Source organism: Jatropha curcas, chromosome 3 (genome assembly GCF_041381405.1).
Source record: "Jatropha curcas cultivar XTBG-Jc1 chromosome 3, XTBG_Jcur_1.0, whole genome shotgun sequence".
Classification (NCBI taxonomy): domain Eukaryota; kingdom Viridiplantae; phylum Streptophyta; class Magnoliopsida; order Malpighiales; family Euphorbiaceae; genus Jatropha; species Jatropha curcas.
Window position 1 is genome coordinate 30,915,957 of NC_143153.1, and position 24,488 is coordinate 30,940,444.

Consider the following 24,488-nt stretch of genomic DNA (forward strand, 5'->3'; position numbering starts at 1 on the left):
TTTTCGGCAACTTAAAATAAAAATAATTATCTAAAATTTGATGTCGGTTCGCAGAAGTAGGACAATAGAGTTTGAAGTGGAGCCCAGAAAATATTTTTTTCAGAACCTTATTTTGAGGGGTCCATGTGGTGGTGCCTCGCAGCCTCAGTGGGTTCGCAGAAGTCTGACAGTGGTCTGGACACGCTTTGAGGGGAAGGGATGGCTCTTATTGCCACATGCCATTAGTTGGCTATTTAGCTTTTTTATAAAAAAAAAAAAAAGAAAAAAAAAAAAGAAAGAAAACAAAACACATAAATAAAATAAAACAAAATCGGCACAAGTGACCTAAAAAACTTGGCATAAGCTCCTCAGTGTCACAAATTAGGTGGGAGACTTCTAAAGGGGCCCGAGAAATTCTCCACCTGATCAAATCCACCGTTGAGCTAGATCAAGCTTGGGGATGGCAGCTCCTCCTATATTTTGTTGGTGGCCCATTTGTTTATTGCGAGGCATAGTTATAAGTGGATTTGAAATAAACACTGATAATAAAGTTATTGTTTATGATGAGTTTTGGTAAGTGTTGGTTTAGAATTTGGAATTCTTACCATTTCATTATTCCTTACAAATGGATTCATGCAATGTGGTTATTCAATTAATCATTATAAATAGATTGACAAATTTTGATCTAACAATTCAAGCATTATCAATTAGTTTGATTTAATATTCAATTAATCATAGAATTCACATCTACTCATTCAAATATTTAAATATATTAAGTTTAAAAAGACTGAAGTAATGTTGGATTCAAAATTAAATCAATAACATCGAAATTAAACAAATTAAGTAATTAATTGAATTAAAAAAAACTAAACTTATTTATTGTGAGTATGAGTAATTTTAAATCAAGGTCTACTATTTACTTTTATTTATTGCAATTTTTTCCTTTTCAGGAAAAGTGGTTAGACCCAAAATCTAAAAAATCGACCACAGTGGGAGTCGAACCCACGACCTTTTGATCCGAAGTCAAACGCGCTAATCCACTGCGCTATGCGGTCGCTTTCGAATCATTTTTGCTATAATTATTAAAGTATGATAGAAATTTTAGCACAAAATTTATTTCATTGTTTTCTATTACATAAAAGTTAATGATTTTATTTTCTGTATACGTGAAAAGAAAACAAACTTGAAACAAAATTTAGAATAGGATCCCATAATATCATGGCTAATCAATTCATTCATATGGTACCAACAATCATCTAAACTCCGAATAACCAATGGAACTGATTCTACATATTTGACTAGTCTATTTTCACAATTGTTAGCTTATCAATACATAAAATAAATATTTAAGGACTGTTCACTTATAGAAAAATGGTTTAATTTTTTAGAATTTAACTAAAATTTTGCAAAAACTAATTTAAATTATTTTTCAATTTTTTCTTTATAATAAAAGTCATATTTTCTATGATTTTCATAATTAAAATTATGATATTTATTTTTAAAAAATAATAAAAATATTTAAATAACTTAATTAAATATTTTTATTTTAAATTTTATGTTATGCTTTAATATGTAATAAATTTTATTATTATAAAAAATATATTTATAATTACATATCATTTATTTTCAAAATTAAATTTAGATAATTATTATAAATAATTAATAATAAATTAATTTCTAAATTTATTTTTAATGTTTTATTTTTTGAGCCAGAATAATAAATTGATCTCTAAATTACGGTCAAATTAATACATGTCTATTTTGAAAAACCAACTGTGAAGTTCTTAAATTATAATTTTATTATCATTTTAATCCCTTCACTCAAAACAGATGAATCAAAGTGTTAATAAAAATCATAAATGAAGTACCAGAGTATTAACGGTATAAATTAAATATCTTATAATTAGCTTCATCTTATTTATACTCGTTTTAAATATTTATAATTAATATTTTAGCGAATCCAAAAATTATTTATAATAAAATCAAATAAATTTTAATAGCCAAAGAAAATCAAATTTATTTGATAATACAAAGTAAACCTTGTTTGATTTTTTTATAGAATATGTAAACATATAATAATAATAATAATTATTATTATTATTATTATTATTATTATTATTATTGATAGGACAAAGTTTCCACGGTAAGATTCTAATTCTTAAATAAGATTAAACAAAATTTATAATTTATAATTAAAATAAGATACAACTTTTTAACTATAATTCATAATGTATAGATTTCATTTAATATTGTTGAAATATAATTTTATTTTATGTAACGTTTTTTTTTAAATTTATTTTATATAACGTTTATTAATATCCATAATGTATATAATATCAATATTTATCATTTAAATTTGTATTTAATTAACCTTATTTTTCATGTTTGTCAAAGTTTAATATAAAATTTTGTGCGTGTTCAAACATTTGTGTTAAAATATTAATATGATTAATTAATTAAAGTAATATATTAAATATTAAGTTAATATAAAAATTGATTAAAGTAATTCTCTTGCTATACGTCAACCCCTGAATTAAAATTTATAAATAGAATATTTTATAAAATAAATATTTTATTTTATTTAACTACTATAATTTAAATTTAAATAGAAAACCAACATGATCAATTAAATTAAATTATTTTTATTTTTTTAACCAATAAAATTTAAAGTCTTAAAGTTATTTTTATCCATTTATAAATTTAGTGAAAATATATTTATAATTTTAATATTATCTCTCTTCATTCTCTCTCGTATATTATAGATACGGATTATAAATAAATTTCTTTCTTTTGTTAATCATCGTCACCTTCAAGTCAAACACTCACAAGATTGACAATACAATTCTATTACGATTTCCCTTTCAAGCATTATTAATATGTTTATAATTTATTAATGTGTATATTATTTATAATAAGATTACAAGATGTTTTATTTAAATATTCAATTAAAAGTTAATTAATTTTAAAAAATTACACGCTTATCATTGTGAATCTTACTTGCATTCTTTTAAAGTTTTAAAGAAGCGTTTACAAATGAATATTAAATATTTAAATTCATTTTAATTTTCTTATCATCAAGAAGTTAATACTTATCTCTAAATTGTTACCATAGTAATTGACAAATTGAATAAAAAACAAAACTCTAGTTAATACAAACATATATTACATTTAAAATACTTAGATCTCAAAATAAAAAATTATTGACAAGGAAAAAAATTACAAATTGATATATAAATTTAAATAAACCTTAAGGTATGGTATTTATAATAATCATAGTATATATCAATGACAAGTAGATAGTATATAATATTTTATTAATATAAAATTATAAATAAGCTTCAATGAAGCTTGAACAGTTCTCCGTGCTGACGTGTAGACTGCAGCAACGGAACGCAAAAGCTAACTAAAAAGCAAAAACAAAGGTTGAAAGTCAACGGTGTTAAATACTAATAAAAGGAAAAGACAATATTATATATAATGTCGTACTCTGTTTGAGAATAACCAGATCTTTTCATGTATACAACAATAATAATATTTCGGTTAGCTGGAATTAGTCGATACCAAGACGATCTAATTTGTATTTTTAATAACAACTGATGATGTTTTGTATAATGTGTGTTTTATGTTTACTATATTCGTTATATACTCATTTTATATATATATATATATATATATATTTATAAATTTTATTTAAACTAAAATAAATATAAGTGATTAATTTGTATTGTATTTTGCCATATATATTACTTGCAATGTTATTTATTATATACTTAATTCTATTTTTATATAATGAAATGATCTTAGAATAAAGTTCAATCCAATCCTTACTACATAATTTATAAATATAGATTTTTAAAATCCTAATAGGTGCTCAAAAAGAAAATTAAGTTATCACTCAATTTCCAAACCTTTGCTCTCAATCCAAATCAATACCTATATACAACTATAATGAAAAATAATAATAAATTATTTTTACTGCTAGGTCAAAAAAAAGAAATGAGAAGACATTTGATAATGTAAATCACTTTGACCACAGTGACGGTATTATTCATCCAGTGTATCAGACAAAAGAATATATGCACATATTTTTAAATCAAACATCAAGAAAATTAAAATTACTTAATCATCAATAGACTATCTATTTATTTTATTAATCATCAACTAATAAACTGTAATTTTTTAATTGGCCGTCATTAAAAGTACTTTAGAACATTTTAAATTTCATTAAGAGTGATATAAGAAATCACATTATTTTCCCCTAATCCTATTTTTATATATAATACAGATAGATAGATAATATTTTGAAAAAATGTGCGATTTTATTCGGCTATATAAATTCTAAAATAGGTTTTATACATTCAAAATAAAGTTACAATATGTAATAGTAAATTAATTTAACAATATCTCAAAAAGAAAAAAAATTTTAAGGGAAAAATTTACAGATTTTTATGATAAAAAATCAGAAATTAACCGATCTTGTAAAAATATTAGTAAGACAGACAAACAAAAGCAAAAGTCAAATTTACTGAAGGGTATTTGGATTCTCTTGGCTTTGGATCTCCACAAATAGTTATTTTAACACTTGGTCCTTTTGTGTTGAGAGAACCAAAGGTTAATCTGAAAAAATATTAATTACACTTCATTAATTACTCCCACATCTAATAAAAATAAAGCCATTTTGACATTGATATTCTCTTGTGAGTATCTTTCAATTTTTTCTATCTTCATTTTCTGATTTTAGAATTCTACTATCAATGAAAAATTAATTATTTCCTATAAATTTTAGTTTTGTGTTTGATATATCCACTGACGCTTCATTTATTTCTGAAAAATAATTTATATTTTAAAATATTTTTAAGAAAATTTTAAGAAAAATATTTTTCTTAAAAATATTTTCTAAATTTTTTATTTTAAATTATTTGGTTGTAATTTGAAAATTAATTAGAAATATTAAAATTTTTAACTCATAAGACCATAAAAATAAAAATGCCAATAATTTTATATTTTAAAAAATTTTATTGTTAAATATGAGAATAATGCGAAAAAAAAGGTAAATTATGACTGTCGCCAGTAACCGGTGGTGGTGGCCTGCAGTGGTGAACGATGAGTGGTGGTGGTGGCTAGCAATGATTAATAAATTAATAAAATATGGATTTATAAGATTATAATAAGTTTGTCAAAATCTGGAATATATTTTATGCTCTTGAATATGAAAAGTCATTTTTCTTAAAAACGATTTAATTTTTTTTATCAGAAAAATATTTTTTGTTGACTTATTTTACTGAACATCGATGAAAAATTATAGCAAATATTTTCTTGCAAGTTATTTTATGAAAACAAACAGATCTTAAGTAAATATTTCCTCCATCGTAAATATAAATAGTTTAAGATTATTATATAGTAATTAAAAAAATAATTAATTATTTTAAGTTATAACAAAAATGTTTATTAAATGTGACTAAATCACTCTCGAAAAAAAATATAAAAATAATCATTATATTTAATATAAATAAAGGTAAAATTAAAAAAAAAATATTAATTACTTATAGATATTCTTCAAACGATATTTACATTAATTCTGATAAATTTTAACTTTGTACAAGAATTAAGAAATGATTGAACCATCTCAATTCTAAAAAAATAAAAATAATTAACTAAATTATCCTTTAATTATTTATAATTAAGAGATATAAATTTTGATGAAAATATCTAGATAAGAGTAAAGTTAAAATAAACTAATTAATATTATCTTAATTTTTTAAAAAAGTAGTCTAAGTATAGCAAAAAAAAAAAAAATGTTAAAATGAATGGGACAAGGCCATAATCATTTAGAAATTTGATAATTTAGTCAATTATATATATATATATATATATATATATATATATATATATATATATATATATATATATATATATATATATATATGTCACATAAAGGAATTTCATGTATACAACAATAATAATATTTCGGTTAGCTGGAATTAGTCGATACCAAGACGATCTAATTTGTATTTTTAATAACAACTGATGATGTTTTGTATAATGTGTGTTTTATGTTTACTATATTCGTTATATACTCATTTTATATATATATATATATATTTATAAATTTTATTTAAACTAAAATAAATATAAGTGATTAATTTGTATTGTATTTTGCCATATATATTACTTGCAATGTTATTTATTATATACTTAATTCTATTTTTATATAATGAAATGATCTTAGAATAAAGTTCAATCCAATCCTTACTACATAATTTATAAATATAGATTTTTAAAATCCTAATAGGTGCTCAAAAAGAAAATTAAGTTATCACTCAATTTCCAAACCTTTGCTCTCAATCCAAATCAATACCTATATACAACTATAATGAAAAATAATAATAAATTATTTTTACTGCTAGGTCAAAAAAAAGAAATGAGAAGACATTTGATAATGTAAATCACTTTGACCACAGTGACGGTATTATTCATCCAGTGTATCAGACAAAAGAATATATGCACATATTTTTAAATCAAACATCAAGAAAATTAAAATTACTTAATCATCAATAGACTATCTATTTATTTTATTAATCATCAACTAATAAACTGTAATTTTTTAATTGGCCGTCATTAAAAGTACTTTAGAACATTTTAAATTTCATTAAGAGTGATATAAGAAATCACATTATTTTCCCCTAATCCTATTTTTATATATAATACAGATAGATAGATAATATTTTGAAAAAATGTGCGATTTTATTCGGCTATATAAATTCTAAAATAGGTTTTATACATTCAAAATAAAGTTACAATATGTAATAGTAAATTAATTTAACAATATCTCAAAAAGAAAAAAAATTTTAAGGGAAAAATTTACAGATTTTTATGATAAAAAATCAGAAATTAACCGATCTTGTAAAAATATTAGTAAGACAGACAAACAAAAGCAAAAGTCAAATTTACTGAAGGGTATTTGGATTCTCTTGGCTTTGGATCTCCACAAATAGTTATTTTAACACTTGGTCCTTTTGTGTTGAGAGAACCAAAGGTTAATCTGAAAAAATATTAATTACACTTCATTAATTACTCCCACATCTAATAAAAATAAAGCCATTTTGACATTGATATTCTCTTGTGAGTATCTTTCAATTTTTTCTATCTTCATTTTCTGATTTTAGAATTCTACTATCAATGAAAAATTAATTATTTCCTATAAATTTTAGTTTTGTGTTTGATATATCCACTGACGCTTCATTTATTTCTGAAAAATAATTTATATTTTAAAATATTTTTAAGAAAATTTTAAGAAAAATATTTTTCTTAAAAATATTTTCTAAATTTTTTATTTTAAATTATTTGGTTGTAATTTGAAAATTAATTAGAAATATTAAAATTTTTAACTCATAAGACCATAAAAATAAAAATGCCAATAATTTTATATTTTAAAAAATTTTATTGTTAAATATGAGAATAATGCGAAAAAAAAGGTAAATTATGACTGTCGCCAGTAACCGGTGGTGGTGGCCTGCAGTGGTGAACGATGAGTGGTGGTGGTGGCTAGCAATGATTAATAAATTAATAAAATATGGATTTATAAGATTATAATAAGTTTGTCAAAATCTGGAATATATTTTATGCTCTTGAAGATGAAAAGTCATTTTTCTTAAAAACGATTTAATTTTTTTTATCAAAAAAATATTTTTTGTTGACTTATTTTACTGAACATCGATGAAAAATTATAGCAAATATTTTCTTGCAAGTTATTTTATGAAAACAAACAGATCTTAAGTAAATATTTCCTCCATCGTAAATATAAATAGTTTAAGATTATTATATAGTAATTAAAAAAATAATTAATTATTTTAAGTTATAACAAAAATGTTTATTAAATGTGACTAAATCACTCTCGAAAAAAAATATAAAAATAATCATTATATTTAATATAAATAAAGGTAAAATTAAAAAAAAATATTAATTACTTATAGATATTCTTCAAACGATATTTACATTAATTCTGATAAATTTTAACTTTGTACAAGAATTAAGAAATGATTGAACCATCTCAATTCTAAAAAAATAAAAATAATTAACTAAATTATCCTTTAATTATTTATAATTAAGAGATATAAATTTTGATGAAAATATCTAGATAAGAGTAAAGTTAAAATAAACTAATTAATATTATCTTAATTTTTTAAAAAAGTAGTCTAAGTATAGCAAAAAAAAAAAAAATGTTAAAATGAATGGGACAAGGCCATAATCATTTAGAAATTTGATAATTTAGTCAATTATATATATATATATATATATATATATATATATATATATATATATATATATATATGTCACATAAAGGAATTATATTTTTTATTTAAATCTTCTTAATATAGTCTTGTATTAAGTATGAATGATTCATATTTAACTCACAATTAGAGCTATTCAAGAGTCAATCCATCAATTGAATAAAGAAAAATAAAATGTGTGGTTAATATACAAAATTATTTTATCTAGCAATTATAATTAGGGGTGAATATTCGGTTTAATCAAATCGGATGAATCAAGTTGATCAATTCGATCTGATCTAATAGATTTTTAGATGATTAAAATTAAATTAAATACTGCGAAAAATTTGATTCAATTGTTTCGAACTAAATTATTTATTTTAGGTATAAAGTTCAAACCCGAACCAAAATTAATAACCGTTTGCTTAATCGATTAAATTCATACCAAAAACTGATCACCCCCAGTTACAACTCTATTTCAAATTAGATTTTAACGGGGTTAGCGTAGTTCACTTTTGAATCGGTCGGGTGGCAACAATAATTACTCTACTTTTTTACAGTATCTTTTATAAAAAATTATATATATATGTTAGGAAAAAAAGAATTTATCATATACAAATTTGAAATTAGTAAAATAAATTTTATATCTGATAATACATTCATAATTATCTTTATGCGAAGTTTTATCTTCTCAAACATCTATGTATTATATAGTACTACTAATTTCAAATTAAATACATAAACTATCTATTCCGTATGACAATTAAAAACATATAATCGTTGAAGAAATCTAGAAAAGCAAGAATCCAACAATAACAATGAGAGCAGCTGCCTCTCGCTTTGAAAATTGGCTCTTCAAATTTCTTTAATGGAGAGAGCGTTGTTTTCCACGCGGCTTAATATCACAATTAGCTCCTTATTCAGTCAAGTTCTATTTGGCTTCTTCTGCTCTTTTTAGCTTTTCTCTTTCTGACCGATTCTTCAAGACGGGGGTGATATGTTGTACTAGAATTCGAGGGGAGAGAGAGCTCTGCCTTTTCTGTTCATTCACCTTCACTTTACCTTTCTGGGTTCTTTACTTCTTTCTCTTTAGCTGCTGGACGCAGAGGAAATGGCTGAATATATCTGTTTATGTAACAAGGTGCTTTCTGGTTCCTTTATTTCTTCCTTGTTTTTTTTCCCCTTTAAAGATTTGATTTTTTTTTTTTTTTGCTATCTGGGTATGAGATGTCTAACTAGCTGCTTACTAATTTTAGTACATAGTACTTTTCCCTTTTTTTAATTTTTGTTCCAGTTTTCTTGTAAATTGATGGGTATGAAAGATTTGGCGAAATGGGTTTGTATAATATCGCTTGATGCAGCGGTATGCATGTTCTGATTTGGCTTTGGCATTGGGTTTCTGCAGTGTTCTGCATTTGCGATTGCTTAGCTTACTTTAAGCTTACCTGTCCTAAATCCACACTATAAAACAATATGTGTTTTTTTTCTTTTACAAAGGTCTTATCTTTTATTGCTGTTTAGATAATATTTCAGATTCTATATTTATGTACCCTATTTTTCTTCTTTTATTTTTTATTTTTGGGTTTCTGGTGAACTCTTTTAAGTTTAACTTGTCTGAGCATGCCTAATTTAGATCAGATTGAGATTGTGGTTTTAGTTTCTTTTCAATAATTGCTTTTTCACAAACTTATTTGACATTATTTCTCCTATTCATTTGTAACATGTGAAATTTTTATTGCAGGATACAATAATCATAAAGGCTCCTAAGAAATCTCCCATTTTTTTAAGGATGATAGTTTTAATATTTGCCATGGTCTGTGGTGTTTATATCTGTTCAATCTGTTTAAAGCAGATAAGCACCCATAATAAAATTAAAATTGAGGATATTCAAGTTATTGAGAAGCCATCTTCTGACAATGAATCCAAACAAATGCAAATTCCAATCCTGCATTTTCCACATCCTGAAACTTTTAGCAGGTAATTGATAATTTCTTCATTGTTTGTGGATTAGGACTTGAAGATTTGTCTTAGTCATTTTTTCTTTTTCCAGGGCTGAATGTCTGCATAATCCTGTGAGATACTTTGCAATACTATCGATGCAGAGATCCGGCAGTGGATGGTTTGAAACCTTGTTGAATAGTCATGTTAATGTAAGCTCAAATGGAGAAATATTTTCTGTTTTGGATAGGAGGAGAAATGTTTCATCAATTATAAGTACTCTGGACAAAGTTTACAATTTGGATTGGTTAACTAGTGCTTCTAAGAATGAATGCTCAGCAGCAGTTGGTTTCAAGTGGATGCTTAATCAGGTAACTGAAGTGTTATACATTATATACTGTAGGCTAATAGTTTGCGTTTTTATTTTAGCTTTTTTGCTTTGTGGCTACTGAAAGATTTATGGTATTGGAAGTGAAATGATGAGGTTAATATAAACTTACCTTGAATATCCTATCAGTCATAGAATCAAAATGGCAAGCCTTTTTTTTTTTTTTCCCCCATGAATTTTGTATATGAGTTAATGACTTTTGATCTGTTACTTTTTTTTTACTCTTTCAAGTAGAGCCTAAGTATATTGTGTATAAACTTGTTTCTGATAACAATGAGAGTAGCAAAAACTGATATAGAGTTTTTAGGGTTCTGTAACATTTTGAAGATACCTTGGACAATCTTTGACATCTTTGTTCTAATAAAAATGATGCATAATAGCTTCTTGTTTCAGCTGGAGTATTGGTTTTACAGTAAACTGTACTGGTATAAAAATGTAGAAGATAGCCGTCTTTCTTCATTTTTTGGAAGGGTTTTGATCTATTTGTATTTGGCACTGATTTTGACTCAGGTACCAGCTGATGCCTGTTTGGGAGGCATTGGTCCCTTGTGAATTCAATTTCTCTAGTGGTATTACAGGGTTTCTAATATGAAGATTCAAAGATATACTTGCTTTATAGTCTATCTATGAGCAGTTCTTTTAGTGCACTAGAAGAGCTCCTTGCAATTATGGAGACAAAGGTCACTATAAGTTGGTAGTCACTTGATACTGATTTTTGTGGGTTTAGAACATTGAATAGAAAGACTGGTATTTTTGCAATCAACTAATTTAAAAGAAGAGGAACTTTCTGGCCTTTGTGGGCCACAAAATATAGGCAGAGCTTATTGGTGGCTGAATAAGGTTTGCAAAAGAAAAGAAAGGAGCATGTGAGACTTTTTTTTTTTTTTTACTAACATAGAAGGGAGAAAAAAAAAATGAAAACTTGTTCTTCTGAAATGGAAAAATTCAGGAAGGTATGGCATATTGAGGAAACCTAAAGACGAAACTTGAATATCCTTCTATAAGACACCAATTACCGTTGGGTGGATATAGTCTCTGTTTAAATTTATTATAGGGTTAGAAGGATGGTCTTGCCAATCTCTTAATTTTGTTGCATTGGGAGAAAAGGCCAACTGTTATTTTTCATGGATTATGCAGGGATTAATGGAGCACCATAAAGAAATAGTAGACTACTTCAACAGTAGAGGTGTATCAGCAATATTTCTGTTCCGAAGAAACCTGCTGCGCCGGATGGTTTCAGTACTTGCAAATTCCTATGACCGGAATGCTAAACTACTGAATGGAACCCACAAATCTCATGTTCATTCAGAAGAAGAGGTCTGTACCTTGTTACGTCTCTTTGTCTCTATCGTTCTCCTGCATTAGAATAAACATGGCCTTGAACCTTTAGTTGTAATTTCTTGTAGGCTGCAATCCTTTCAAAATACAAGCCTACAGTTAATTCCACATTGTTAATTGCTGATCTAAAGGAAGTGGAGATTACAGCATCCAGGGCTTTAGAATACTTTAATAGCACTCGGCACATGATTTTGTACTATGAGGATCTCGTTAAAAATCACACAGTAAGTTATTAATAACAACCTCATTCTGCTCTTGCATTTGTTTGCTCGTATCTAATCCTGGTTAAATTTTTTATTTTTTTCAAAAGCTAGTTCGAGGTTCTGCTTTTTATTAATATTTTTAACTGTATGTACTGCTTTTGGGTTCCACGAAATGGCTTCCATCTTGATTTGATATCCACTTTTTAGTTAATATTATATCTACTGTTGATAGTGATATGAACTGTATCTTAGTAGCACCTCTGTTCATGCTGATGCAGAAACTCAAGGATGTTCAAGCATTTCTTCGGCTTCCACTGATGGAATTAACAAGCCGTCAGGTCAAGATACATAAAGGTCCATTGTCGGACCATGTCGAGAACTGGAAAGATGTGAATGAGACATTAACTGGAACAGAATATGAACATTACCTCCAGACTGACTATTAAAATTAACAAGCATGCTAACTTAAGGAATGGCGCATGTGAATAGGATTCAACTAATTTATCAGAGGATGCTTGAAAGACAAAAGTCCTATGCAGGTTTGAGTCTTGTAACTTGCGAATGGTGACTTCATGCAGAAATCCGAAAGAATCAGATTGCTTTCAAAGGCATCCTTACAGAACTCAATTTTGCTGTGACCATTAACTAGGTAATGACCAAGCTGACAAGAGTGTTGTATTTTGGTTTCTCATTTAAAAATTTTGACCATGCAGTGTTTGCTGCACTTAATTTTCTATTGTATTTTCAGCTTTTGTTGAGGTTCGAACTTGTTGATTGTATTGATCATGTTCTGGTTCATCACATGGACATAATGTAAATGTCTGCTAATCAATTCCAAGAAAATATGAGAAATTGTTTCATCATGATTATGCTTCCTCTAGTCTTTTGTAACACAAGTTGAGCTTTTGGAACTCTTTTATAACACAAGTATTATGTAGCACCTAAGACTTGATCATCCCTGGCATTGCCTTCCATATGGACACTATATGGAATCCAAAGTCAGATCCTCATAGTCATTAATGAATTTTTGATGCCCAATTCTACTGGATTCAATTAAATAGCGTTTGATCTCTAATAAATGGGCTATCTAGATTTTATTGAGTGACATTAAACCAAAAAAGTCTTTTTTTTCTCTCTTTTTATTCCATGAGCAAGATTCTCATGACCAAACATATGAAATAGTGATTATAGACAGACCATTTATTCAGTTTTTAACCTTTTTTATGCTATTGCTAGTTTCATGATTAGAGATGGAAGTGAGACGGGTATTTACAAAATTTGCAATATCCATATTCAAACTCATTTAAAATTTTAATGCTTATATCTGTTTTAAATTCTCTTTGAAATTCCTATACTCAAATCCGTCATAAAATTTTAATACTGACATCATTTTTCTTCTTCAAGTTTCATCTGCTTTCATTTATCAGACAATCAAAGAAATGACGGAATCAATGGATATCAAATGGAAGAATGACTGAAATTTTTCTGTTGGACGAAGACTTTACTTGTCAACCGGGAAAATTATTATCTGTTGGTCATAAATGACAGGGAAAACTTTCCCTGTCGGGCGGAAACGTTTACCTTGTCAATTTGTTGAAACGGTTCTAGAAAGTGTTGCGCTGCAGGTTTTTATAAACAGTCCAGTCCAGCATGCTTTAGAGTTTAGATGTTTTGTAAACAATGATTATTCTTTGACAGTCTTTTTTGTAATTTATGTGAATTATTGTTAGTTTGATTCTTGTTAATTCCTCGACAGTCTCCACAATTGAAGGATTGCCCTGGCTGTACTGCTCATCTCAACATTAATTTGGAGGATTACTACAGTTTGGCCCATACTCGTTTGGGCCTCTGCCTACTGTAGCATAGAAAAATTCTATAAATTTTATCGATGAGGAATAAAAATTCAGAACTCAATAGACTAAAATTACATATAGTTATTCTATTACTATTAATAAAGCATATATAATAATGGTTATAGTCAATCAAAATAAGTTTTTTTTAACATTATATTGTGACCGTTGTATCTTCTTTCCTAACGAATGGTAGGAAATACTCTCTTTCATGAAAAAATTTTTTTGATTGATTTGTTGAATAGATGGAGCTCATACAGTGGCTAAATATAAATAAGTCTTTCCAAAAATTGTTGGTGTTTAGCCGTGTTACCTTTATTTTATGACCCAAAAACCTCACAACCGTCCAGGCTATTGACAAGTATTGTCATGCAAATATATAATGAACACCCACGGTTCTGATACCAAAACCATGGTTTTTTTTGAAAATTAGGTTGGATTTACTTTGGAAAAAGAAAAAATATATGAAAATGATGTAGACAACTTAAAAATTAATTATGTGGTAGTTTTAAAATTACAGATCGATGTGTTTCACTTGAACTTGTCGGCCAAAAGAATTTGGCATTTGCAAACAAGCCATCAGCCTTTCATATTATAAGTGGAGAGTACAGCTTCATCCCTATCATTTTCGGGATCACAAGAGTTGTAAAAATATTTGATATACTATATATATATACTATAACACATTCATCAGTATTCCTATTCGTAAACACATTCATCAGTATTCCTATTCGTCAAAATATGAATTTCTTCTAATGTAAAATTCTTTTTTTGAGTCCTATTCGTCAAGTTTTTTATAGTAAAACTTAACTTTACAACTGGGTAGAGGCTAGCTGATGATTTTTATTAGTGATATCACTTTATATATATATATTTTAAATGTGAAACAAAGCGTTGCCTTTTGAAATAATTCTTAAATATACAACATAAAATACATATAATGAAAAAAAAATTGTAACTGAATTATATGTATTACTAGAGAAATTGGAAGCTTCATCCCTTGATCTTTCATCGTGCTAATTGTTGCTTTTTTTTTTAAGCCAATAAAAAATATTGAATAAGAGGAGCAAAACAAAAGGCCTATGGACTATGTATCACATGAGAGTTATCTTCTATTTCGAGCTAGTTTTGGTGTTTTGCCGCCCCCACTACTACTCCTTGGACATAGTTATCTTGACATTAATTCTCCACAATTCAAAGGTTGCATGGGTCATGCAAAAAAGCTAGTATTGCACTAACTCACTTTAACACGATTAATTAATTACACGTGTAATTAATTCAGTTTTATATATTTCAAGAGAATCTAAAACTTGACATCCAAGCTAATTGAGACTATAAATAGGAGTTCAGGGATGGTTTATAATCATCGTGTTTTCTTGCCTTCTCTACATACCCATAACTATAAGCCTCAGAAACCTTTCAACTTCCTTAATTGATATCTTTAGCTAGCTACAGTAATGGCAGAATTGCAAATCTTATGTAAATGTGTTCTTCTGCTTTCAATTATTATTTGCCACACACTTGCACCTCTTGAAGGAAGGCAAATTGCAAGCAGAGATGACTATGCTAACTATGATAACCCTCCAGTTATGAAAGAAGTTGGAATTATGCCAACTAGTACTAAAAGCTCTGTCCATGAAGATTCAGGTGCAGAGGCAGCATATGACAAAGATGGTTTACAGCCGCCAAGAACTGGCGGCAGTCCCGGCATTGGCCATTGATTATTTCTCAAAAAATTAAAGAATATGGTGATTCTGATATATATATATATATATATATATATATATATTATATGCCTGTATTGAAATTAGCATATGCTGGTGTGAAATATGTACAGATAAATGATCATTCCCTAGGTTGGTTGCCATATGAAGGTTAATTTATCTTGTATATGTATATTCCTTTTTTACAGTTAAAAAAGAGAATTGAGGATGTGTGCTTTATAAATAGAATTCTCCATTTGTCAATTCTCTTTGTAAACGCTCTGAGAACCCTAATTAACTGCTAAAAACCTAGATCCTCATGATATTAATTACAACCTGCAAGTTTGTAGAGATGTAGGGCGGCAGTTTAAAGAGTCCAGCCAGAAGCTAGGATGGCCTTACTTTAGGGCCTTAGGTTCTTTATCAATGCACAAAACCTAAATTTCTGCCACCCTATTAGAGCCCAATTCGGTTTTGTGTTGCCCAAACTCCAAAAAAGCGAAGGCCAATTTCTGGGATATTTTGCATCCGAGGAAGCCTATTGATTTTCCCGGTATCTTTAATTCTAATAAATTTTTTTTTTATTGCCAATAAAAGGCTAATTCGGAGAGAGTTTGTGCGGATGATCAAACTCATGACCTAAGCTATAATGATTAACTTCGCAAGTGCTCTTTACTATTGAGCTACTTCCGTTCGGATTTAATTAAGATTAATTTTGTTAAAACTGAAGTTATTAAACATTTTCCATAAAAACACAAATTTTTACACTTGACCATTTGTTGTCGCATTAACAGAATTACTAGATTAAGCAATATATATATATATATATATATATATATATATATATATTCCACATTTTGATTTTGCTCATATATATTGTCCTCTCCCACCTGAAACCGAAAGTGTTTCACTCCATTGATTATGATAGAAGGTTTGTTTTGTTTTGTTTTGTTTTTGTTTTTGTTTTTTTTTCTTTTTTTTTTGTACTATCTGCAATCGGAAATGAATATAATAACAAAAGACATCCAAGTCACATTTTTTTTTTTCAAAAAAAAAAAAAAAGCATCTTCTAATTAGGTCAAAAGAATATCTGCTCCAATATAATAAAGCTGCACATGTACGTATTAAAAGCCAAAACACCTTTTTGAAGGGCTATAGCCTTGGCCGCTAAAAACTCAGAGGGTTAACAGACAAAAACAAAGACACAAACTAAGTATTAACTATGATTTGCACTAACTGACAAATATAGCTTAATAAATAATGGCCACGGATTATGTGCCATTCAAGTTCCACTTCTGGCACTTCAAGTGCTACTTTAAGCATTTGGCTACTGACCATGAACATAGGCATGCAGACCAAACACCCACTTCTAATGAGCTTTTTTCAGCAACATTCTCTTTTAACATGCTTTGAGGTCTTTTTTCTGTAGCTGGTGTTCTTATTATTGTTCATGCTTCTGCTTGGAGCAAAAAGCCAAAGCCTTTTTTAATTTTTAGTTGGAGGTCATGCCCTTTAGATAAAAGATATAGATTTATTTTTATTTTTTTCGGAGGACAAGCACAGTTGAGACTTCTGGGTGGAAAGTGGAAACTAATGTCTTAAAAAACTATTAAGCAAAAACAGTACAGAAACTAAAAATATTTATATATAATAATATCTTGCTTTAGAACAGAGAAATAAGAAGAAACCGACAAAAAAAAGAAAAAAAAAAAAAAGAACCAAAACGACAAAAGTATTGGAAACCTAAATGGTGGGACTGGAACATATATAATATACCAAACTTCCACAAGATCATATTATATTATAGAATCTTAAAAATAGATTGTACCTTTCCACCAGTTGTGGCCTTTAAGTACTCAAAATATTTCAAAAAAAAAAAAAAAAGAAAAAAAAATATATATATTGGATGGTTATTAAATTATTATTAATTCGATCTCTTAGTTTTGCTAATAGCTTTTTGATTTTTTACGTTCTATCAGTCTCTAGAGATCTAAATCTAATAATCTAACAAAAAATAAAAATAAAATCTATGAATTCATCCTCCCTTATGGAGAAATAAATTTTAATTTTTAACATTTCACATATATTTTTAAATCATCAATTTTAAAATTTAATATATATAAAATTAATACTCTTCAATTTTAAAGGAGCTAGAGGGTATGAGATTAACTGTTTCTTTGCATGTGATAAGAATACTAACATGTTGCATGCTATGAATTCAGACCTCCCTTTTCTTCTTATAACTAATATTTCTACTCAATCAATGAGTTATTCTTAATGGACTTTAAAACTCTTGTAATAATATAATTATATCAGAGTATCTCTTTTTTGTTTTTTTTTTTCAACTTGTAAATGCCTATTTAAAATATTTTGCTATTAAAGAGAGCATGTGATCTCCCACTACAAGGGAAGAGAATATCCAGTTTAGGGTTTCCCATGCATTAATATTATAAACTTATTTATTGGAATAGAAATTGATGAGAGAAAAATGGGATTTCTATCATTATACATGTTACAACTATATATATATATATATATATATATATATATATATGTTAAGTATTTGCATGCATTTCTGGTCTTTGTGATACTAAGATTGGTATTTCTAGCACATTTAGTAGTAGTATATATAAAATAAATATTAATTATTTGAAATAAAAAAAAAATAAAGTAACTAATGCTTTATCAATCTTAGTTCATCTTATAAATTTAATTTTTGTGATTTTTTTTATATAGCATATTTATGTTTTATACACAGAATAATTATCTCTCTTCAAAAAGCTTATGATGGTGTATAATAATAATTAACCAGGTGCATGGCTATAGCTCTCTCCCTCTATAAATACCAAGGCGAGGAAGTGTCTAAGCAAGTAGCTTGCTTAGTTAATTTCCTCTGTTGCATTTTGCATAAAACCTAGCAAGTTTCTTCTCCTCCTACAATTCCTCAACTTCCCTAATATGGCCCAAACAAATATATTGTATGCTTGCATTTTAATCGCGATAATTTTCTTCCATGGACTTCAGTCAATAGATGGAAGGCACTTGAAGCTCCACAATAACGTGCATGGTCATGGTAATATCTCAGATATGCAAGTATCTACACCTAAAATATCTCCACCTGCACCCTCAGCTGCAGGCGGTGCGGTTGTTGGAGAGGCTCAGTCACCACCACCAGCCTCAGGCCATGCGAACGATTTCAGGCCAACTACGCCAGGCCATAGCCCGGGTGTTGGGCATAAATTAATTAATTAATTGTTCCATTCCAACTGAAAACATTTTGATTAAGGATTTGTTTATTATAAATTCGAGTTTATATGAGAACGTGTTTATTAATCATTAGATTTTAAAGCTATATTGAAATCACTCAAATATAGCAAAATAATTGTATTTATTTCAATACAATTTTAAAATCTCATGATTCATGAATTCATCCTCATGTAAGGTCGAATTTATAGTACCTGTACTCCATAATTTATTTGTTGTCCATGAATCTTTTCAATCTCGTTGGCTCCAATTTGTCACTAGCAAGAATTAATTCACTGTTGTTGTTAAAATTTAACATTTAATGTTTATTTAATATTTCTGTATGCATGGTGTATTTGGTAGCCCTTAGTCTAGGCTTAGGGCTTTGCCAATGGAAAAAAGATGAAATAAAAATTTCTTGAATCGTGGGTTAAATTTTCTGTTTGTATATATATATATATATATATATATATATATATATATATATATATATATATATATATATATATATATATATGTTTAGCAATGAAGTTTCAGTTTAGATTAATGAATAGTATATTTCAAATCATGGTGATTAGTTTAATTTTTTTTTTTAATTTACAGATTTATTTACTCTTATTTTAAATTCAGTTATCAGAATGGTTTTTTTTTTTTTTTTTGAAAAGATGAAAGTTTTCTCTTTGATCGGTGCAATTTTCGGCCGTTATTTCTGAACTTCCATCTCCAAAATGCATGCATGTGCATTACTGCATACTATATTAATGCTTTTATTCCTGAAGTGCTTCCTAATAATATTGAATATTAATTTATAAGAAGAGCAACTCTTATTCTTAGTAATTCAAGTATTCCACTGGGTTAACCCCGAAATTATTAGACTTGATTTATATATAACTAGTTACAAAAACAAGTTTAATCTTGCTAGCGCATCGATATAATATTTTATATTTTATAATTAAAATATTGAAAGAAAACCTCAGAAAGATAAATAAATTGAAAAACCAGGGAAATAAAAATAATGTCTTTCAGCAAGTAAATGAGTTTAGGTGCATTGTAATATTTCCCTTTCCTTATCTCTCATTGTTAATTAGAAATCAAGATTATTTAGAATTGAAATTTAATTTTTTTTTTTTCATTCTAAATACAAAAATATAGATTTGTAAATGAATTTCACATTCATTTGTTTCAAACAAGAGGTGAATTTTTGAAGTTATGTTGCTCCATAATTGAGATTCGGAAAGATTTTGTTTCTTTTGATTGGTTTCTTAGAAATTCAATTTTTCTAATGTTTTTATATTTAAATAACATGAATATATATATATATATATACACACACACATTCAAATGATATATAATCCTTAAGTATAATTCTCAACATGGACAATTAAATAAATTTGAAATATAATTATTTGCTGATTAATTTTTAAGGGTGAACCAAGCAATAACCTTAAAGAATTGGTTAGAGTAGCTGTTTGTCTTCAAATAATTAATACACTCTTTCTTTTTCTTGATTGAAATAATTATATACTCCACTTTGATTGCGTATAGTAATTCACCTTGGATATTGCAAGTCAATTCTCATAATTTCATACCTTTAATTAATTTTGTATATGATTTGATTAAATGAATCATGGATTTGACTTTCTGTTGCTAATTAGATAAAAATGATATTCAATTTAACATAATTATACATATTAATTGATGAAAAAATCTAGAATATTCATGGAATGTACGTAGTTTCAATTGATTTTCTTTTTTTTTTTTAAATAATAAATAATAAAACACTCCCATCAAGTAGGCAATACCTTGGAAAGTTGGGATGCGAAAGTAACATTGGAGATATTTTGTCCTGGCACGTTAAGTATAGTTTAATCGCCCACTAACAATGAAAAATACAAGGTGCTTGTGCACCACAGCCTAGCAAAATTCTTTGTGTTGCCTAATCAAGTATTAGTATTAATTAATTAATACTAAAAGAAGTATTATTAGCATTAATATTATAGTTAATATAATTTTTTAACTACAAATATTCAATGGGTGGAGGCTGGGTGGGGACTTCCCTAAGTCGAGGAACCAACCACAAGCAAGATTCTTTCACTTTTCAATATTCCAATTTATAGGGGCCAGCACTTTGGACCTCGTCATTTGTTTTATTTGACTTCTTTTTCAATCAAAACAAAATATTTAATGGACTTGAATTAAATATTTTTAAAAAAAATTCAGACAAAGAGTAATGGTAGAGAGTCTAGAGACCCAGTTCAATGGGGTTGTTGGATGTGTTTTATATAGTGGATTTGACTTGAATTTTCGATTCTTGACCATATAAAAAACAGTGGCAAGTGGTTTGTACTAGAATCCAGATTTTATGATTCTTTTTTATTTAAGGAAAAGGTTAAGGAAGTGAGTGTTTGAACTCTCTACATGGCGGAAGAGACAAGTGCTAAACTAAAAGGCTGCATTGTAAGATGAGTATCTCAAACAACTATGTTAAAGAGAAAGTAAAAAAATAAATTACCAGGAAAAACTTATCAATTCAAACGCTAAAATCAAGCCAATACGTTCTCTAATACACCCAAATTTAACTGCAGGATGAAAAGTAAAAAAATTTGATATTTTTGTTGTTCTAACATATACAAGAAGTAATAACTTACCATTAGAGCTCTAACATTTTTGTTCGAAATAACTAGTGGGTCAAACGTTGTAATATGATATTTTGAGCATGTTCTTGTACTATTTGATGCATATGCATACCAATAATGATTATGAACTTTAAAAAGGAACATGCTAAATTGATACGCACGCCACAATTTATATACATAATTATATATATACACTAATTAACATCTTGTTGTCTGAATATTTTTTTTTCCTACTATTATTTGGGCTACACCACCAATATTTGCTTATGGTGGAGAGATCTTGATTCAGGATTTGGCACTTTATGATTTGTGACAGAAATAGCATGAAGCCATTGACTCCTAGGATTAGAGTCAAACCTAAAATATGAATATGGGAAATTAGGGTCAAAAGGTCCTTTATTTTTATTTTTTTGAAATAAAAAAATTTAAAAAAAAGCAAAAGTCTTTAATTATATATATTAATATTCTCAGTCAAATTTATGGCTGTTATATGAACCATTCGTTGGTCAGTAACAAATTGGGTTTGGTGATAGTGGCGTTCGGCCAACAAATTAACTATAGCTAGGCATATCATTTCTTCAATTATCGGCTTATAGTGGGTTTTTACTGTTCTATAATGTTAAGCTAATAAATAATTAATAAGCAACAATTTGCAATATTTAATTATTTAATTGCATCTACGATGCAACATATATAAATTGCTTTTCTTTGGAAATTAATTAATATATATATATATATATATATATATATATATATATATATATATATATATATATATATATTCAATAATTAATTTATAATATGTGGTTGTTATGAGATTTGCATTTTTAATTTATTATTAGTATAAACTAACGCTCAACCATGGTTGAATTACCAGTTCAATAGTATATGACAGAAATTCTATCAGCATATACTTCCTGCAAGTGCTGTATTACCTTCTTATAAAATTTTCTGCAGTTATTCAAAAAAATAAAAAAAAAAGACTTAAATTATATTGTAAATATAATAAATTAAGTCTAAATCAGTTTAGCTCCCCATACATTTTAGGAGTGTGACATGGTGAGTACTGACACCTACTGTTACAATGAAAATTATTTGTTTAATAATTAAAAAATTAAAAGAGGATTACTCTTATTTTATAGTTGATAACAATGATATTGTTTATTCAATTTGATATTTTCTTTCTTTTCTATCAAGTATATCCACTCGTCCCCGTTCAATGTTTGGACGAGAATTAATCCTCGTATCTCAATTTTCCATAACAAAATAGAGGTGGATCGATTGCCGAACAAGCGCGCATGTTACCTATTCTTGATACATATGGAGAGGTAGTGACAATGAATTATGGTATGAGATTTATCAAATCTGGTAATTAAAATGAATACAATTTAAATTCTTTAACAAGAATTCGGTGGAGGACAAGTTTAGTGCTCGCAGCTGCGATAATTCTCGTAGTTAGACCTTTGGTCAAGTCAATCAATCTGCATCACGGTATGTATATAGTTCGAGGAGTAATTATGTTAAAAGTTCTTTTCAAGATACCGATTCTACGATTTAATCCTATGCATCATTAGAATGAATTTGTTTCGACTACACTTTGACCTATATTTTGTGTGTTTTGATATTCTTAATATTTGATTTAATTGATACATAAATTTATACTTTATCTTTGTAATTTATTAGAGTTTGATTTTTTTTTTTTTTATATCAAGAATAATATTTTCTTATTTACAATTTTTTTACCAAATTAAGCCCAACTTAATATAATGCAGAAAATTTCTATTATTGGCATAGCTGATAAAGTACGAACCATTAATTAACTTGCAGGAAATAAGAAGGGAGTTCCACAAGAATCTGAATCTTATTGAATTGATATCCCTCCAATGATGGTGGAAATTTAATTCGTGAAAATTTGACTTAATTTGGTAAGGTTTCACACTCATATGATCATCAACTCTACTTCATAGAGTTGGCTTTTTCTCTGATAGCGAAGTACAAAAAGAAAAATAAAAAACAATAAGCAATTTTTTTAATAATAATAATAATAAGCATTTAATCTGAAGCTAATCAAACTCCCAGTATAAATTTTATATTAAATACATATTTCCATAAATATTTTTAATAAGACTTATCTACGTCCAGGGTACGGGCGGTTCTATGTACCAAGTCAATAAAAAAAAAAATGACATTTTTAAAAAAATGTTACTCATTTTATCCTAAAATACAAGTCATTCAGTGTTTTTACACAAAAATTCTTGGAAAAAAAAATACTCAAGTCAATTTATATGTTGAGATAAAATAGTGACACAAAAATGATTTATATTTTAGGATAGAAGGAATTCTACTTTGTCTTTTTTTTTTTATTCTCGTTTGAATTAAAACACTGTTTATAATAGATTTGGTATATAAGTGTATCTATACACTAGGTGTAAGTAAATCTTCCATACATCGTTATGTTATTATTTCTGACTTAAAAAAAAAAAAAATACTCCCATGAACTAAATATTAGCAAATTAAATTGTATGGAAGAGTATAGACTACACAAATTGTTTATAGTAACCACTAAAAAAGGAATCTTAGCTTTGAGCGGCCATAATCATTCGAGCAATTTAAAAAAAAAAAAAAAGAAAAAGAAAATGATGGAACTATATATGATGAACAGAAGAGAAGGACAGATGTGTTTCACTTGAACCTGTCGACCAAAAGAGTTATATACAAACCATAAACATTTAATACACTTGTAATAAAAATGCAAGTGGACAGTACAGGAGAATCCCTATCATTTTGGTGTTTTGTTTTGTGGTGGGGAATATATATATATACTATAACACATCTCTTTGTCAAAGATTTGATTAAATTGATTGCCGCCCCTACCGTATCCAAATAATAAATAGCAACATTTCAGCACCATGAGAGGTCATGGATGAAGCTTTTCAAGCT

The 24,488-nt window shown here is 27.2% G+C and overlaps 1 protein-coding gene and 1 non-coding gene across 2 annotated transcripts; one reads left to right on the top strand and one right to left on the bottom strand.

Moving 5' to 3' along the window:
- Nucleotides 1-960: 960 nt before the first annotated feature.
- Nucleotides 961-1,034, bottom strand: TRNAR-UCG (transfer RNA arginine (anticodon UCG)). The gene has a single exon. It is a non-coding gene; the product is annotated as a tRNA-Arg (tRNA).
- A 7,957-nt stretch (nt 1,035-8,991) lies between these two features.
- LOC105639684 (P-loop containing nucleoside triphosphate hydrolases superfamily protein) lies at nt 8,992-12,979 on the top strand. Its single transcript, XM_012223816.4, has 6 exons — nt 8,992-9,390; nt 9,991-10,226; nt 10,300-10,558; nt 11,713-11,892; nt 11,982-12,137; nt 12,395-12,979. Exons 1-6 carry the CDS (start codon nt 9,361-9,363, stop codon nt 12,560-12,562), a joined length of 1,029 nt encoding a protein of 342 aa, XP_012079206.1. The 5' UTR covers nt 8,992-9,360; the 3' UTR covers nt 12,563-12,979.
- Nucleotides 12,980-24,488: the final 11,509 nt, after the last annotated feature.